This window comes from Phocoena sinus, chromosome 7 (genome assembly GCF_008692025.1).
Source record: "Phocoena sinus isolate mPhoSin1 chromosome 7, mPhoSin1.pri, whole genome shotgun sequence".
Lineage (NCBI taxonomy): Eukaryota > Metazoa > Chordata > Mammalia > Artiodactyla > Phocoenidae > Phocoena > Phocoena sinus.
The window spans coordinates 56,665,616-56,684,782 of record NC_045769.1 but is presented as its reverse complement, the minus strand read 5'-3'; the positions used below and the strand labels follow the sequence as shown (position 1 = coordinate 56,684,782).

At 40.5% G+C, this 19,167-nt stretch overlaps 1 protein-coding gene across 8 annotated transcripts in view; it reads right to left on the bottom strand.

Moving 5' to 3' along the window:
* Window positions 1-19,167, bottom strand: part of NFE2L2 (nuclear factor, erythroid 2 like 2) — a 105,462-nt gene that overhangs the window by 32,368 nt on the left and 53,927 nt on the right. The window contains exon 1 of one of the 8 annotated variants that reach the window (XM_032638182.1): window positions 2,587-2,605. The exons of 1 other annotated variant lie outside the window; for it this stretch is intronic. Coding sequence is in view for 2 of the 7 variants with exons in the window: in XM_032638183.1 (XP_032494074.1) it covers window positions 1,762-1,806 (45 nt within the window). In the remaining 5 variants the exon portion in view is untranslated. Of the gene's footprint in view, window positions 1-623; window positions 1,360-1,761; window positions 2,044-2,586; window positions 2,606-19,167 lie in introns of those variants that run through there. 6 more of the 8 variants (XM_032638175.1, XM_032638183.1, XM_032638178.1 and 3 more) reach the window with 6 other exon arrangements.

The window sequence follows — 19,167 nt, the reverse complement described above, 5'->3', positions numbered from 1 at the left end:
GACTTTGGGTCATACAAAGTATTAAAGAAATGGCTATAGGGATTAGTCTTGAACAGCAGCTAAATCGGAAAGCACAATTTACTTCTTCATACTAGTGGGGAGGGGGAATCCAGTCCTAATCATTACCAGGGGAAAGTTCAAGACAAACAGCTTTAAAGAAAAAAAAAAAAGCACAATTAGTACATTGTCAATAACTCAAAACCTTACTTTAGATCTTCAATATTAGTCTAAAACGTGACGTTTCAGAGCATAAATGTATTTACCGTTCCTATTAAGTTACACATTTCCTTGAACCAAGTATTTTTCCAAAGAACCCATTCACACACACACAAAAATTGGAAATAAAAATATCTACTCCTTTAAAAGTCCCTACAAAGTATATACAGAAACTTGTTTTCACATTTGTGATAATTTACAGAACTTGTTAGCAAAGCCTTATGAAACATAGCTGTCCCGCCCTCTGCCCTCGCAAATGAAGCAACAAAATAAGAAATCGAGGCAAATTCTCAAACAGAAAAGGAAAACAAAATAAAGCACCAAAAGGAGAATCAATCTATGAAAGAACAAAATTTAGTAACAGTCTAAAAACAAAGGAAATTCTAATCTACACTCGAAACTCTTACCCTTGACAGCACAGAACAGAATATCCTGCCTTACACATTTTGGAATTACAATTCCGAAACGCTAAATCCAAAAACAAAGCCGCCCGGGGGAAAATAACAATTGCGCAACAGATCAACAGCTCCAACTTTTCCCTTGGCCCCGGCGCGGCAAGGTTTGCACGCTATAAAGCACGAAAGGGCCAACTGAGGGCCGCCGTGACAGCCAACCGACCACTGTCACGGCGACCGAGGCCACGCTCGCCCCCCGGGAGGCACCACGCCGGGATCGAGAGGCCGGGGGCGCAGCCGCCTCTGACCCCCGAGTCCACTGCCCCGCCGCCAGTTCCCGGCGTGTTGCACGGGGACAACTCCCGGTCTCCGAGCCCGAACCTTTCCCTCGGCTCCAGGGGGCGCGAGGGGGCGAGGTTCGGTCGCTGTACGTCGGGGCAGCCTAGCGCGCTGGGTGCTTTATGACCTCCTCCCGCCCCCACCCTGGGGACTGGGCATTCTCGCCAAGCTGCCTAAGGGAGATCCCATGGATGGACCGATCGATTACTTTGCACAGAAGCACCCTCAGACGGCCCAGCGGAGTGAGGGCGCCGCAGCCCGCGCCCTCGGAGGTCACGGGCCGAGGGGCAGCGGCAGAGAAGGGACTCCGGCTCCCAGCCCAAAGGAGACCTCAGTTCCCCCGAGAGCGGCCCCGTGACTAGGCACATTTTTGCCGGTTCCGAGGCTGGGGAGCCGCACAGCCCCGGAAGGGCCGGGCCGCGCCGGCTCAGACCGCCAGCGTCCGCCCCCTCCTGCCCCGCTGCCTCCGGGCCGCTCAAATTCGGGAGGGGGCCCGGCCGGGGCTCTAGCGGCCCGGGGCGTGGTTAGAGACGCCCTTCGCCCCACGCGCGAGGGCGTAGCCCCCCCAACCCCAACACAGTCTCCCTCGGGGGCTGCGGGCGCGCTGTCAGTCCCACCACCCGGCCGCGTCCCCACACCCCTCGCAATCCCTCTGGTCCTAGCTCCCCTCCCCCGGCCCCAGCGCAAGCGCAGCGGCTCTGGTGTGCGCGCGGCCGCAGCAGTCCCGGCTCAGGCCATGGACGGGAAGAGAGACCAGCTGTCCCTCCCGGGCCGCGGCTCCCTCGCGCCCCCGCCCCCGTCCTGGCACCACCTGCTGGGACGGCAGTCCCGGCGGCGGCAGCTCCAAGTCCATCATGCTGAGCTAGGGACGGTGCTCTGAGGCTCCCCGACGGCGGCCCTGTCCCGGCTGCCGAGGCGCGGTGCGGACAGGGCGGTACTGGCGGCGGCAACGGCGGCTGCTCCTCTAGGATCCTAGGAACTAGCTTCTCCGCGACTCGGCCCGACTCGCCGGCCGGGCTCTTGCCCGGCTCCGCCTCCCGACCCCCGAGGGCGGGGCAAGAGCCCAAGCCCTTCCTTCCCCCGCCGGCCGCGCGGTCTTAGCTTCCGAAAACCCCCACCCCCGCTCCGGCTGACGCAAGAAGCTGGCGGTCCTGGGGCGGGAAAAGGCCGCGGGAGGGGGTAGCAGTGGGCGGCCGCGGGCGGGGTGCCGGGAGGAGGGCCGCCTTAGGCCCCCGGTCCCCCGCTCTCAATTTACCCTCCCCGCAAATACAGCCAACGCTCTCCGCCCGCGGGATTAAGAGCTGTTTGCCGAAGGTCGCTGGGGTGCGGGTGCTTTGAAAGTTTAAACAGTTGGAACAAACACGCCTGGAGACCCCGTAAAGGCGCTGGTATCGGAGCTGCGCTTCCCTGATTTGGACTTGCAGAACCTTGCCCCGCTTTATCTCACCCCACCGCCCGAGAGTGGCGCCAGCCCCGGGGGCGGGGGCCGGAGGCTGGGACCCAGGCCGAGCGCACCGCGCGCCGCACTGTCTCCCCGGCTCCCCTCCGTGGCTTGGGCCCGTTGGACTTGCCCGGGGGAAATGAGGACCGCGCGGGGAGTTCGTGCTCGCAGTCACCCTGAACGCCCTCCACTTACTCCCACGCCTTGCACTCTCGTCAGGCTCTAGTCGCCGAGGGCAAATGAAGTCTCTTTTGCTCGGAGAGTGGTTGATGTTGCCCACCCGGAGCGTTCTTTTCCCGCCAGACCGTACACGCCACACCACAGATGGCGTCCTCTCACACCGTGCGATGCTACTACATGTCATAATCCTCAGAAGTTTTCTTTTCACGTACTCACAATATAATTTTTTAAATAAAAATCCAAAAGACCAAGTTATAAAACTGCAGTGTGGACCTGTCCTGTGAAAACATGTACCTAGAAAAAAAATTAAAAGTCGTTCCTCAAAATATTAATGGTTGTAGGATCATGAATGGTTTTTATTTTTCTCTTTGTTACTTTAAGTATGTTTTAATTCTACGATGAGTATGTATTACGTTCCACATTAAAAACAATTATTTAAAAATTAATCATTGCCCAGAGAAAACTTCAAGTACTTGAAAACAGAATATTGTGAAATCTTATGATTTAAAAGAGAATAGATAGATGGTTTGGTTTTGCTTTTTTCTCTTATGCAATAGCAATCTTTCTAACTCTTTAACAAGCCTGGTTTTCAGTTTCTAACTTCTTGGAATTATGCAAAACCAGGTGAAGTAGACAGTTCCTGGAACCGGTTTTACTATTTCATTCAAAAACCTGACGCCCCCCAAAAAAAAAAAAGCAAGCCTGACTACAGCCGACCAATGCCCCCAAAGCTGCACAGAACTTACTTTCTCTTGGTTGCATAATTTGACACTCCCAGGATTTATCTGTAAATTTACATGTTCGAATATTCCTTAAGGTAAGTGAAGCCCAAATTAATCACTTGTAAATGAAGTAAGTTTCTTCAACTTGAATTAAACTCTTTCAGCTGTTATGTGAAAAGCCTACAAAATGATCTGCAGGCTAACAACAAGCTCAGGAGAAATGATTTACAATGAACTTGACATGAAACATGCGAAGACAAAATGAAATGACATTTGTGCGTCAAAGAAGGGCACAAGAGTATATTGTTAACAATTCAAGTTACTTATTAAAATTAGTACATCCGAGAAGGTAGACTGTGAGCCCAGGAGGCAGGAGATAACAAAGTCATATACGACATGGTTGCTGCCCTCCAGGAGTTTATAAAGTGTTTGGTATTTCCTTGTTAGGCAACAAATTTCCATGGAGTTTAGACTGAATGAAATAAACTCTACTTTTGCAAAACTGCAATTACTGGGAGTATATTATTTCAGGCACCTGCAGAGTATGTATTTTCAAAGGGAGGAGGACAATATGATAAGAGTCTGAACATGTTTAAGAAAAATAAAGGAAACAGCTAAGGAAAAGCTGTTTGGCATTGTATGGTGGTTCAGGATAAGAACAGTGAACCCCAGTCTCAGACCACCCACGTCAAGGAGATTCCTGGTCTTTGCAGAATTCTGAAGTAAGATCATATTCATGTGAGAACCTAGGCCTTGCCCTCTAAACTTATATATTGTGCTATGAGGGCACAGATGCTATGGATTGAGAAGTTCCAGGAGAATGCTGGCTTTTCTCTCTTATCCTGGTGCCATGGGAGTTCTTTTACTGCCAGGCTCTCCTTGCTATTTTATTTTTTCTCTCAACTAGTTTTACATTCTACTAACCCTTGTACATTTCCATTGCTGTCTGAGTTCTTTGCCATCTTTAGAAAGAGAACCTTCCATGTATGCTTGAGATAGGGCAGAATTGTAGTACTTTGCCCCAGAGTTCTCATGAAAAACAAGCATCATCAGGTAATCCTTCCAAGTATACAAAGTTTGGATAGTGATGCAGTGACCCATTTATTTCAGCTTCTTCTCCGTGATCTAATCTGCCAAATTTGCAAGGCCCAAGAAACTACCTACTATTTCAAAATCCTTCATCACCTTGAGGCTTCTTCCCTCTTCTTTTCACTTCCTTTTAGTTGTACTGTATGTTTGAGCCAGAAAATATCCAAACTCCCTTGGAATTATCATTGAAATTCTAAATTTGTCCAGCTTACAATTTAAGCGTATCGGGTAGCTAGTTTCCACAGATGGCGCCCAGTGAACCCCCCTCCTGATATTGACGTGCTTGTGTAGTCCCCCCCACATTGCATCAAGGCTGGCCCTGAGACTTGCTTTAACTTATAGAAGGAGACTGGAAGTGACACTATGCCAAGTCTCCACCTAAGCTTTTTTTTAAATTAAAATTATATTTTAATACTTATTTTCTTGGCCATTTAATTATCACTTTTCTTCCACAAAAACTTTACTGTTGAACTCCAAATGTTTAACAGCTTCAAGTGAAACTAGGACCATAATTCACTACTTCTGTAGGTTTTAGAAAGTTATTTATAAATGTCAGGAATACCACAAATTTGACATCAAGAATCATCAGAGGGGCTTCCCTGGTGGCGCAGTGGTTGAGAGTCCGCCTGCCGGTGCAGGGGACACGGGTTCGTGCCCCGGTCTGGGAGGATCCCACATGCCGCGGAGCGGCTGGGCCCGTGAGCCATGGCCGCTGAGCCTGCGCGTCCGGAGCCTGTCCTCCGCAACGGGAGAGGCCACAACAGTGAGAGGCCCGCGTAACGCATAAAAAAAAAAAAAAAAAAAAAGAATCATCAGAAACTTTAAAAATCTTCAGTTCAAAAGTTCATGTGGACCAATTTTAGTAGGTTCATAAAGTTACATCTTGCTACCTGGGTGCCATAATATATAAAAAAAAAACACCGTAGAAATACACAAACAAAATTTTCCTTCATATTATAAAAATTACCTGTCTACAATCCTTAAAAAGTTGTAATGCACAAGAACCACTGAGCTCCAACTACCTTTCTTAATTTTATCACCACATCCTCTATGCAAATCATATGCCCTGGTCAAATTAGTCTTTTCATTTTTTTTCCAACTATATCTATGATTTCCTACCTCTATATGTTTGTTCACATAGGTTTCCCACCCAAAAGTCCTCCTTTCACTCTTTCTCTTGCAATCTCATGCCCACTTAAAGACCTGATTCAAATAAACCATTCTCTATATAAAGATGTCCCTATCCTTCCCAACTGGAAATGATCTTCTACTATTTTTGGTGCCCTGTATCACTTACCATTGCCTTTCTATTCTATTTGTTACTTTTCCAATTAGATGTTAAGTTCTTTGGCATCTGTTGGCCACAACAGCTAGGTTGGTAAATACTTTATGCTATACTTGGCATTCTAGATGTTGAATGGGGATGAATATGATTTTCACTTTCTGGGAGTAGTGGCATAAGCAGTGAAAGAGGTTGCATGGACTCGGGGGTCAACATCCAACTCCAGTTCCTCTGTGTTACTTTGAAAAGAATCACCCCTCTGACATCAGTGTTCTTAGCTCTAAAAGGAACGGGATGCACTAAGTAAACTTCTAAGGCTCATCTTGCTCTAAGATTGCTTTGCTTGGTAATTACTTCCTCTTCCTTTTTACAAATGAAAATGCACATTGATTGCTTATCCATAACCATGTTAAATTTGAAAAATACTTTACATGCAGCATTTTACATTTGACAGGAAATTATTGTTAGCAACTGAGAACAACTACACTGAAGAGATGTATTTAAAAATAGAAGTATCAGAAGAATTTCATTTTACTGTCATCTGTTCCAAAGACCTCAAAGATGCTGGTTTAGAAAGGAATCACTGAAACATTTAAAATATATATTAAATACCTCTAGCTTAGGTTTGTTGACTTTGAAATATGACTGGAGAAAGAAGTATTCATCTAGCCCACTAATTTAAAGAAACATGAAATATTCTTTTGATATTTTCTCAAAATTTGTCATATGTGTCTTCAAAAAGAAAGATTAAATTTAATTTCTGTTAGACTATTATTCACTTTTATTCCTTTTCCAATTGGAATATATTTTAATTCATGTGTTCAAAAAAATCAGGCAAGGAAATATAAAATTATGTTGATTTTTAAATAACATCTTAAGGTTTTTGGCATATTTGAATTGCCTACTTCCATCCAAATTTAATTCTAAATCAGGGTAGTCATCTTAATTGCAATTAAATAGAATCTTAGGTCTTAATGAAAATAACGTTGAAGGTACGTTACCCAAATCACCTCAAATTCACAGAAATTAACATTTCAATGCATGTTGCTCTGAAATGAAATGAAACAGTTGTATATCACCAAAGCCAGTTTTAACTCGTATAGTTTCCTGCTCATAGTAGAAACAGTGCTCTACAGGAACTGCAATGAAGTGAGTAAAGAGAAAAACCCAGAAGTTTAAAAGAGTGCTTTTTAATTATGTATGTTGATACCTACATAAAAATATATGCATAGGAAAAAAAAAGCCTGAACGTATAAGCTCCAAAACGTTAACCACAATTATTCCGATTAGTTAGATTACTGATGATTTTTATTTTTCTCATTTTTGCCTGCCTATATTTTCCTAAATAAACATATATTACTTTTATAGTAATAAGCAAAAAAAAAAAAAAGTGGCAGTCGGGTGTAGGGGTAAGGGAGGAACACCTGCTTTTCTCCCAAGACACTGGGTCCATCTCATTTTCATATTGAATTTTAACCACAAGCTTTACCAATCTTTCCATTCTGCATTTACTATAGTGGAACCTGGAGAACTTGACCACATCTTTAAGAGTAGTTGATGGTAAGGGTCTAAAGACCCTTTGCTCTTTCAATCTGCTGCTATATTTGCAAAGTTTCACTCAGCAGAATAGGAATCCCCAGATAAAGATGGAATTTTATGAGTACATAGAGACTAAGAACCACAGCTTCCTAGTGATATGCAAAGTTGCTCATACAGAATGTTGCTGTATGGGGACATTAAACAGAGTACAGAAAAACACTTACACCTAGAGCTGTGTCTCTAAGACCGGTTACCAAATATTAATAATGGATGTTGAATATCAGACACTTTTCACTTTCATCTTTGTACTTTTCTGCATTGTTCAAATTTTTACAGTATGTATTTTCAGAATTAGGGGGGAAATCCACTAAACTGTTTTCATTTTGGACAAACAAAAGCAAAATGCAATGACGGGATAGCAGAGCATCCTCATGGACAGGGCTTGCAAAGTCTTTAACATTCAGAGGCTAGAATGTGAAAAAGGGAAGTAAGATTTGCCAACATATTTCTTTCTGGCACAGACTCTCATTTTGACCTTTGAGTAATACTGGAATTAAAAGAACCTTTAGAGATCTTCTGGCCCAAAGATAGCAAGTAAGTTTTACTTTGGTTGCTAACACCGGTTGATTGGTAGTAACTGCCTACAATGATTTGCTGAGAATTCAGAAGCAGCTTCCTAGTTTGGTAGAAGAGTATCAGTGATTGATTAACAGTGTCTGCCATGGGCACAGACAGATAGGAGTGATTATAGTATCAGGTGTTTTCCCTTCCTGATCTAGTCCAACTCTCTACTTTTACATTTGAGGAAATTGAGGGGTGAAGTGGTTAAAAATGATCACAGAATGAGCTTTTGGCAGAGCCAGGTGTAGAATAACATTTCCTGACCCCTGGTATTATGTTCTTCCAGCACAACAAATTGATTTGGACTTTTGAAGGCATGTCTAGCACTGGGCCAGACCTAAAGCATCAGGTATAGATTTTATTTACATGTCAGCACCTTATTTTTGGAAGAGATTTAATAACCCAGTTTATTAATGATAATAATTATTTCATATATTTTATAAACATTCACTACAAATCATGGCAATGTGACTAGGTCCAATATTATAAATCAAAAGACTGCAAAACAGGGCTTCCCTGGTGGGGTAGTGGTTGAGAGTCCGCCTGCCGATGCAGGGGACACGGGTTCGTGCCCCAGTCTGGGAAGATTCCACATGCCGCGGAGCGGCTGGGCCCGTGAGCCATGGCCGCTGAGCCTGCACGTCCGGAGCCTGTGCTCCGCAGTGGGAGAGGCCACAACAGTGAGAGGCCCGCATACCACAAAAAGCAAACAAACAAACAAACAAAAAGACTGTAAAACAATGAAATGAGTTGCTCATAGCTCAAGAAAATTATTTTATCTGAAACTGGCTGGATCTAAAGCCCAGGCTCTGTCTACTCTAGGTCAGGTCTCTGCAGAGTCCCTTGGCTGTGCTGCATTTACTGAGATTACTCACTGCAGAGCTCCCTGAAGATTACATTTTTCCACATTTCGTTCAATTAATTCCCCATAGACGGGATGATAAAGTCTTTTTCACTAGAGAGAAAGCTTGCAAACAAATATGAGAGCAGGATTTCTACATTTAAGAACCTCAAAGTGAAGTGTAAGGAGAAACTAAATGGGCTATTTGCAACTTCAGCCTCTCCACCTAATGACAAGGTTCTAATATTTCTGTTTTAATGAAAAGGTCTAAGAACAAGACTATAAGCTATTGTAACCCTTGTACTTCTTCCAATACATTAAATTTCTCTGGTTGTATGCTTCTAAAAAGCTTAACATGCAGGTAACTTTAATGTCAGTTTAGAGCCATCTCTCCTCATAAGATTCAGGTACCAGTTCATCACATTTTCTTTCTCCTGGTGAAAAATAGATTATTTCAGTCTTTGGAGTTCATAAACTTTCAAAAGTCTGTGATGGTAAATGTACAAATTCACTTGCCTTTTTGAGTTTTGACTATGGGCCATGCACTTTATATGGATTATCCATTTCATTCTCTCAGGAGACCAATGACATAGGTATATTATTACCCCCTTTAGAAATGAGGAAAATGAGGCTTAGAGAGGCTAGCTAATTTTATCTATGCTCAAGCAGTTAGTAAGTAGCTGAGCAGGTCACTCTGGATTTAAAGTTCTTAAGCATGAAGATTTGCTGTCTCCCATGGATGTTTAAAAAAAATGGCAAGGGTTAATTAGGGAATTTGGGAAGAAATATTTTGCCAAAAATTATCCAAGTAATTCACTCATTTAAAAAATAACAGTTGGGCCTTCCCTGGTGGCACTGTGGTTGAGAGTCCGCCTGCCGATGCAGGGGACACGGGTTCGTGCCCCGGTCCAGGAAGATCCCACATGCTGTCGAGCGGCTGGGCCCGTGAGCCATGGCCGCTGAGCCTGCGCATCCAGAGCCTGCGCTGTGCAACGGGAGAGGCCACAACAGTGAGAGGCCCGCGTACCACAAAATAAATAAATAAATAAAAAATAACTGTTGATGAAGTGTACCATGCTGGGCGTTAGAGGGAAGACCAAGATGAGTTAAACTTGGATCCTGCTCTCAAAGTCCTTATAGTCCTGTAATAAAACATTACAATTGACCATAGCCAAGAAGTGGTGAATGCCACAGGGCCGACAATCTACCGAACTTAACGGCAGACGGTCACAGTTGTCTCTTCAGTTTTAAAGAAAATTGACACAATGATTTCTGTAAAACAGCTTTATTGAGGTATAATTGACATGTAAAAAATGGCATATATTTAAGTATACAATTTGATAAGTTTTGATATATATGTGTGAAGTCATCAACACAATCAAGATAATGAACCCATCTATCATCCCCCCAAATTTGCTTGTGCCTCATTTAACTCCTGTTTCTCCCTGTCCGCCAACCCATCCCCAGGCAACCTCTGATCTACTTTCTGTAACTATTAATTAGTTTGCATATTCTAGAATATTATAAATGGACTGAGACGATATGTACTCTTTTTTTAATCTGGCTTCTTTCGCTCTGCATAACTGAGATTTATATATGTTGTTGCATGTAACAATAGCTAATTCCTTTTTATTGTAGAGTAGTACTTATCGTGAGAATATACCACAATTTGTTTATCCATTCACATGTTGATAGATATTGGGTTGTTTCCATTTTTTAAGTTACTAAGCCTTCATGTATAAGTCTTTGTATGGATATACATTTCATTTCTTTTGGGTAAATATCTAGGAGTAGAATAGCTGGGTCATATGGTAGGAGTATGATTAACTTTATAAGAATCTGACAGGCCTTTTTCAGTCCCACCAGCATTTTATATCATTTTACAGTCCCACCAGCAAACTATTAGAGTTTCAGTTCTTCCACATCCTTTCCAAGACTACTTGGTACAGTCATTCTAATATATATATATATATATATATATATATATATATATCACTGTGGTTTTATTTTTCATTTCATTCACATCTCCTAATGACTAAAGATGCTGACTATCTTTACATGGCACAGCAATTTTTTTTTTTTTTTTTTTTTTTTTGGCGGTACTTAGGCCTCTCGCTGTTGTGGCCTCTCCTGCTCCGAAGCACAGGCTCCGGATACGCAGGCTCAGCGGCCATGGCTCACGGGCCCAGCTGCTCCGCGGCATGTGGGATCCTCCCGGACCGGGGCACGAACCAGTGTCCCCTGCATCGGCAGGTGGACTCTCAACCACTGCGCCACCAGGGAAGCCCTGGCACAGCAATTTTAATGTGTAATATAATGTTTTTTATATGTTGACTGAGAGGAAGGGATACATCCCTACAGTATGCTTCATTGTTAGTAACTTTGCTGTCAGATAAATCAAAGAGTTATGGTAAGAAAATATCATTAACTATTGATTTAAATGACATTAAAAATCCAGAAAATATGGAATATGCATCTTAATGCAAATTTGAGTTATTAAAAAATAAGCTACAGAATACTAAGATTTTACTTTCACCTGGTGCCTGAGAATTTCTTCCACTCACCATGCATTGATGGACCCACTCGTGGTTCCTGAACTGCACTGAGAAGCAACAAGTATTATCAGTTTCTTTTTCCTCCTTGACTCCTCTCCTTTTGAAACCCTACTTGTTACCATGAACAATTTTAACCAAATTGGTTAAAACCATCTATTAACCATCCTGAAAAGGCACTGCAGTTTCATTATTTAGGGGTCCTAAACACCAAATAAATAGATATTTTGTGACAATACTGATTTATAAAATAGAGGAAGTTTTTTCTGCACACTATAGACTTCTCCTTAAAGGAACATTACAAAGACATTTTTTACTAAAGTTTGCCTATTCTAGTCTCTTGGGGAAGTAAGACTGTATAGTCAGCAGCAAGAAATATGTCCTTTCAATTTCAATTGTCCACTCAAGGAATAAGGACATATAATACCAACATTTAATCTCCTTATAATCAATTCAATAAAAAAATCATTGTGTGTACTGTGAAGTGCCCCATGTGAGATTGGCACTGACTGAGAACATACTATGTATGAGGCTCTACTTCCAGACACCTTATATGTTATTACTAATCTTTACAACAACCACTTTACAGAACTCAATCTGGTACAGAAACTTGGCCGAGCCACACAGTTCCATGATTCAGTAACTTGGCTAAGTTTCCACAGCAGAGTTCAGGTGAAATCCTAGGTTATTTTTACTTATTTATTTTTTGACCGCTCCTCGCGGCATGTGGGAACTTAGCTCCCCTACCAGAGTTCGAACCCATGTCCCCAGCATAGGAAGCATGGAGTTCTGACCACTGGACTGCCAGAGAATTCCTTGAAATCCTAGGTTGAACTCATTCCAAAACCTTTGTTCTTTTCACTGAGCCAAGCTAGTCCCAGGATACCACCCAATTCTTTGTCAATAATTAAACAGTGTAGGGACTGTGAGCTATACTATAATTTTTGCCATGGACCTCATTTAAGTGTATGACATACTTTGAAGGGTGAACCATAATTTTATGCTACTGGGATATAATAAAGCCATAATTTTCACGTTGAAATTCAATTTAAGATTTCCACGTATTTGTTTTCCTTTCTTGATTGCTGCTTACCAACCCTCTATTATTGATCTAAATCTGTAAATACCTAAAAAAGAAACTATAAGGGCCCCTAGAAACCTGTATTTGATTGCTAGTAGCTCATAGGTGGATATGAAGAACATCGCTCTAAGGAATATGATTCAGATTTTATGGTTTGATACCATGGCCCAAGGTCTTCAAAGCCAACTGCCAATCAGTGTCAGATTCGATCATGGGACTGTATCAAAATTCTCTTTTTTACTACAGATCACCTTCATGATTGCAATAGTCTCTATTTTGTTTTGAGTGAGTTATGCATTAGTCCAGGGGTCCCCAACCCCCAGGTCGTGGGCTGATACCGGTCCATGGCCTGTTAGGAACCGGGCTGCACAGCAGGAAGTGAGCACCAGGCAAGCGAGCAAAGTTTCATCTGTATTTACAGCTGCTCCCCATCGCTCGCATTACTGCCTGAGCTCCTCCTCCTGTCAGCATTATGGTGAGTTGTGTAATTATTTCATTATATATTACAATGTAATAATAATAGAAATGAAGTGCACAATAAATGTAATGAGCTTGAATCATCCCGAAACCATCCCCCCACCCTGGTCCGTGGAGAAATTGTCTTCCACGAAACCAGTCCTTGGTGCCAAAAAGGTTGGGGACTGCTGCATTAGTCACTCACTATAGAGTGAATGTCTTACTTCTCGGAAGGCTTAAGTTGAGAAGTGTAGTTATGAGGAAGAGATTGACATCAACGTGGCTAACAGAAGAAAAATCAGATACCTCTTAATAAACATAATAATAATATAAAATAAAAATATTGTAGGATCATTAAAAATATAGATTTGATATGGGTATTCAAAAGATGTAGAGCAAAAAGTTCAAAAAAATGAAAGATAAGGCTATAGGAAAGTTCAAGGATAAAAAGGTAAAGGAATATAATGGGGAAAAAAGTAACTTTATTTAAACATTGATCATTTTAATGCAGAGTACTGTAATGATCGAAACTAACAATGACCCAGTGTAATTATCATGGTCTTCATGAACTGGCGTTAAGGTACCCAGAAGTACATTGTGTTTACCATTATAGAGTGCTTTTCTCTAAGAAATTCTCTGTGAAGCAGCAGAGGATTTAACAATCAAATAACAATCATGTACTCTTTTTTTAAAAAATAAATTTATTTTATTTATTTATTTATTTTTGGCTGTATTGGGTCTTTGTTGCTGTCCGCAGGCTTTCTCTAGTTGCAGCGAGTGGGGGCTAGTCTTCGTTGCGGTGCGCGGGCTGATCGCGGTGGCTTCTTTTTTGCGGAGCATGGGCTCTAGGCATACAGGCTTCAGTAGTTGTAGCACGTGGGCTCAGTAGTTGTGGCTCTTGGCCTCTAGAGGGCAGGCTCAGTAGTTGTGGTGCATGGCCTTAGTTGCTCCGCAGCATGTGGGATCTTCCTGGACCAGGGCTTGAACCCATGTCCCCTGCACTGGCAGGCAGATTCTTAACCACTGCACCACCAGGGAAGCCCTACTTTTTTTTTTTTAATTGAAGATAGTTGATGTACAATATTATATAAGTTACAGGTGTACAATATAGTGATTCACAATTTTTAAAGGTTATACTCCATAAATATAGTTATTATAGTTATAAAATATTGGCTATGTTCCTCATGCTGTACAATATACCTTGTAGCTTATTTTATACATAATAGTTCGTACCTAATCCCTTATCCCTATCTAGCCCCTCCCTCTTCCCTCTCCCCACTGGCAACCACTAGTTTGTTTTCTATACCTGTGAGTCTGCTTCCTTTTATTTTGCTATATTCACTAGTTTGTTGTAGTTTTCAGATTCTACATATAAGTGATATCATACAGTATTTGTCTTGCTCTGACTTATTTCACTTAGCATAATACCCTCCAAGTCCATCCATGTTGCTGCAAATGGCAAAATTTCATTCTTTTTTGCGGCTGAGTAGTATTCCATTGTGTGTGTGTGTGTGTGTGTGTGTGTGTGTGTGTGTGTGTGTATATATATATGCCACATCTTCTTTAACAATCATATGTTCTGAAAACATTAGTACAAATTACACTTTCTCTAGCCTATATTTTGACAAATCCTGCTGGGTACCATGACACAGAGAGTATAAGCACTAGAGACAGATAGATCTGAGTTTGCTTACTTCCTAGCTGTGTGATCCTGGGAAAGTTGATTTATTCACTGAATCCATTTCCTCATTTGTGAAATGAAGGTTGTTGTGAGGTTAACTGGCATAACGTATATAAAGTTACTTGTGAAGATGAAGCAGTTAGATCCTCTGAAATGATAACCCCAAACCAAAAAATTAGGATGTGAAAAGCACTAAAGTAATAATAGACTACTGCCAATTCATAAATATAAATTGTTTACTTCTTCTCATAAATGCTTGATATTTGGCATAATGAAAAGAACAACTGGTCTGAACTTGGAAGACCTAGAGATTCTTCAAAATGAAAATAAAGGGGTTGGCTTAGACATAAGCTCCTCAGGGCCAGAGACTTTGTTATTTTGTTTTATCCCTATTGCTTTTTATTTAACTTGATATGGGAGACTCTTGATAAATATTTGTTAAATGAATAAATGATTGCATGAATAGACTTGTTGATTTCTAAATTTTCTTCCAACATCAACACCCTGCTTTTATAAGAAGATGACAGGAAAGAGACTGCATTGTATAAACACTTTTGTCGTGTTGTATTAGGGCACATGCATTAAAAATATCAACTGCTGGTTTGGCTAAGACCTTGGTATTTATATTGTAATAGGGAGGCTGTGTATGTCATTTTGTACATTTTTTGCTAATAGATACTTATTCATTTTCTACTCATCAAGGAATTTTCGGAGTCAAAGGAACATGATCTTGAGGGAGACTGTAACATGAGGTTTGCTTTATTGTGATGAGGGAATGTCAGATTCCGAATAGAAAATATTTTAAATAATTTTTAATAATGGCAGTGGAAAATAAGGAATAATTCTTAATGTTCTCTGCAACTCTTTATGTTTGTAATTTAGGAGCCACTGCTGGCTGAATTCTCTGGTACTACTGCCAAGAATTTGAAGACTGCATAAACATTTTCATTTGCTGAAATGTTAATGCCTTAATTTCAAAACCACATAATACTTAGTCCATTAGAGCTAATGACCCCTACCATTCACTTTTACATTGCTACCTAACTCAGAAATATTTTACAGTCCCAATTCTACATATGGGATTGAATGTGCTATTTAAGCCTAGTGGCTCACTGTGAGCCTGCAGAAGGAGATCAATATTGATCTCAGCTGCTTATCTTTGGTCTAAGTGGATTTGGCACTGTCACAACTGCATGATTTCAGGGACTCAGAAAATAATGCTTTCACTGCCTACTACATACTTTTTAAAAAGTTTCCTACTTGCTTCTCAGTGACTAAATTGTTGGCACTGGTTTTCTCTGAGTGGTAAATTTAGGAGTAGGGGAATGTTTACTTCCTACCTTATGTATTTCTAATTGTTTGATTTTTTTAACAAGCACTATTTATATATTAATATTTGAATAAGTAACATATGCTCATAACTCAAATATTTAAAAACTATAAAAGGTAAAAGTCTCTCTTCCTTCCCTATCTCACATTCATTAGATCTCCCCCTTTTTTCTCTTCCCAATCCACTGTTACTGGTTTCTTGGATATTATTTCAGAATAGTTTATGTATACGCAAGCAAATACTTATACATATATATTTTTCTTTTTATCACACAAAATGTAGCAGATAGATAGTGCATACTGTTATGCATCTTGCAGTTTTCATTAAATCTAGCTTAGAGATTTTCCCATGTTGGTACAATATATAGCACATCCTCACTATCTTCCTTTTTTATTTCTATCTTTTTCATGGCTGCATAATATTCCATTAGTATATATAAGTGCATCATGATTTATTTCACAGGTTTTGTATTGATGGTCATTGGATTATTTCCAACCTTGCTATTACAAGTAATGCTTTAATGAATAACCTGTACCTAGGTCATTTTATGTGTCAAATCTATTCATAGGATATATTCAATTAGAAGGGATTGTTGGGTCAAAGGGTATGTGCATTCATAAGATTGATTGATCTTGCCAAATTAACCTCCATGGACTTATTCCAATTTACAATCATACAAAGATAATCAAACTTTTAGATTTTTGGAAATCTGATATGTGAAAAATGATATATCAGCATAGCTTTAATTTGCATTTCTTATGTGAATATCTTTTCATACATTTATGGAATTTTCCATGAGTTGTTATGATATTGAGATTTATAATAAATATATATTTGGTTTTCTGGCACAGAGCTCCTAAAATCCTTGGAATTTCCTAAGTGATGAGAGCAGTAAATGTGTCTCATGTTATGTTAACTTTTGGAAAGCACCTCAGGTTGAGGGCTGGTTGACAGGGGAGCCAACGATGTGATTAGAGGGTTGGAACTTTCAGTCCCACCACCACCTCTCCACCTCCAGAGAGGGGAGATGGGCTGGAGATTGAGTTCAATCACCAAAGGCCAATAATTTAATCAATTATGCCTGTGTAACGAAGCCTCCTTACAAACCCAAAGGTGGAGGTTCAGAGATCTTTTTGGGGTGGTGACACATGGAGATTTAGGGAGAGTAGTGAGCCCAGAGAGGGTTTGGAAGCTCCTTAACCTTTCCGCATACCTTGCCCTATGCATCTCTTCCATCTGGTCGTTCCTGAGTTATATACTTTTATAATAAACCGGTAATCCAGTAAGTAAAACATTTCTCTGAATTCTGTAAGCCGCTCTAGCAAATGAATCAAAACCAAAGGGGGGTGTCATTGGAAACTCCAATCTATAGCCCTTCTTTAGAAGTACAAGTGACAACCTGGACTTGCTACTGATCTTTGAAGTGGAGGGTGGGCAGTCTTGGACTGAACCCTTAACCTGTGGGATCTAATGGTATCTCTGGGTAGATAGTGTCAGAACTGAGTTGAATTGTAGGATAGCCAGCTTGTTGGCATGGCAAAATTCCCCCCACTCCACACCAGAACTCTTTAGTTGTTTATTCATTTCCATTGCTCATTTTTCTATTGAGTTGTCAAAAAAATTTTTTTTTGGTCTTATTTATTTATAGTAGTGCTTTGTATCGATATATAAGGGATATTTATACTTTGTAATATAAGTTGAAAATACTTTTTCCTGGTTTGTCATTTATCTTTTAAGTTTAATTATATCTATAGATCTATATAGACCTATACAGATCTATATAGATATATATATCACCATATATATATATATATATATCACCACACAGATATTTTTTCATTTTTACATAATTGAATTTATCAATTTTCAAATGGCTTCTGGATTTTGAGTCACATTTATAAAGACCTTCCAAGGTTATAAAGAAATTCTTCCATAATTTTATTTTAGTAATTTTAGTATTTTTTTACATTGCAATATGATTTCTTTGTAATTTATTACACAGTGTGAAGTATGGATCCAGTTTTATTCCAGATGGCTATCCAGTTATACCAACACCATTTATTGAAGTTACTCTTTTCTCTGATGATTTGCAATGTCACCTTTTTTTTTTTTAATTTTATTTTTGGCTGCATTGGGTTTCATTGCTGCGCACTGGCTTTCTCTAGCTGTGGTGAGCGGGGGCTACTCTTCGTTGCGGTGTGCAGGTTTCTCATAGTGGTGGCTTTTCTTGTTGAAGAGTACAGGCTCTAGGCACATGGGCTCAGTAGTTGTGGCTCGCGGGCTCTAGAGTGCAGGCTCGGTAGTGGTGCAAGGGCTTAGTTTCTCCGTGGTATGTGGGATCTTCCCGGACCAGGGCTTGAACCCATGTCCCCTGAAATGGCAGGTGGATTCTTAACAACTGTGCCACCAGAGAAGCCCCGCAATGTCACCTTTATCATATATTAATTCCTTTATCTACTTGGGTCTGTATCAGAACATTCTCATTGGTTCCATTCATCTGTATGTTTATTTATGGACTAGTCCCACATTGTTTTAGTTACTGAGGCTCTGTAGTGTGTTTTAATATCTGGCAAGGCTAACCATACTACCTTTTATCACACACAGATGTACGTATTTCTCTTCTTTTCAGAATTTTCCTGGCTATTCTACCCCGTCTCCAATATAAATTTGAGGATTAGCTTGTCAACTTCAAAAGGAAAAAATTCAGTATTTTTATTGGAATTGTGTTAAAATTTTAAATTAACTTTGAGATAAGTGACATTTTAACAATTTTTAATTTTCCTATCCAGTTATGTCTTCTACCTGTTAAAATCTATTTTGGGTCTTCTTTTTTTCCTTTTAAGTTTTCTACATATAGGGCTTGTGCATAGTTGTTAAAGTTATTCCTAGGTATTTTCTCTTTCTCGTTGCTACTTTAAATAAGATCCTTCATCCTTCTATCTTCTAATAGGTTATTGTTTGTGCATATATGAGATCAACTAATTTTGCATCCTTCTAATTTACTGAATTCTCTTTTTTTTTTAAAGTGTTTATTGAATTTGTTGTTTTATGTTCTGGTGTTTTGGGCTGTGAGGCATGTGGGATCTTAGCTCCCTGACCAGAGGTCAAACCCACAACCCTTGCATTGGAAGGTGAAGTCTTAACCATAGGACTGACAGGGAAGTCCCCCTCTTATTGTTTTTTTGGTTTTGTTTTGTTTTTTTGTGGTTTTTTGAATTTTATTTATTTTTTTATACAGCAGGTTCTTATTAGTTATCTACTTTATACATATTAGTGTATACATGTCAATCCCAATCTCCCAATTCATCCCACCACCACCCACGCCCCGCTGCTTTCCTCCCTTGGTGTCCATACGTTTGTTCTCTACATGCGTGTATCTATTTCTGCCCTGCAAACCCTTTC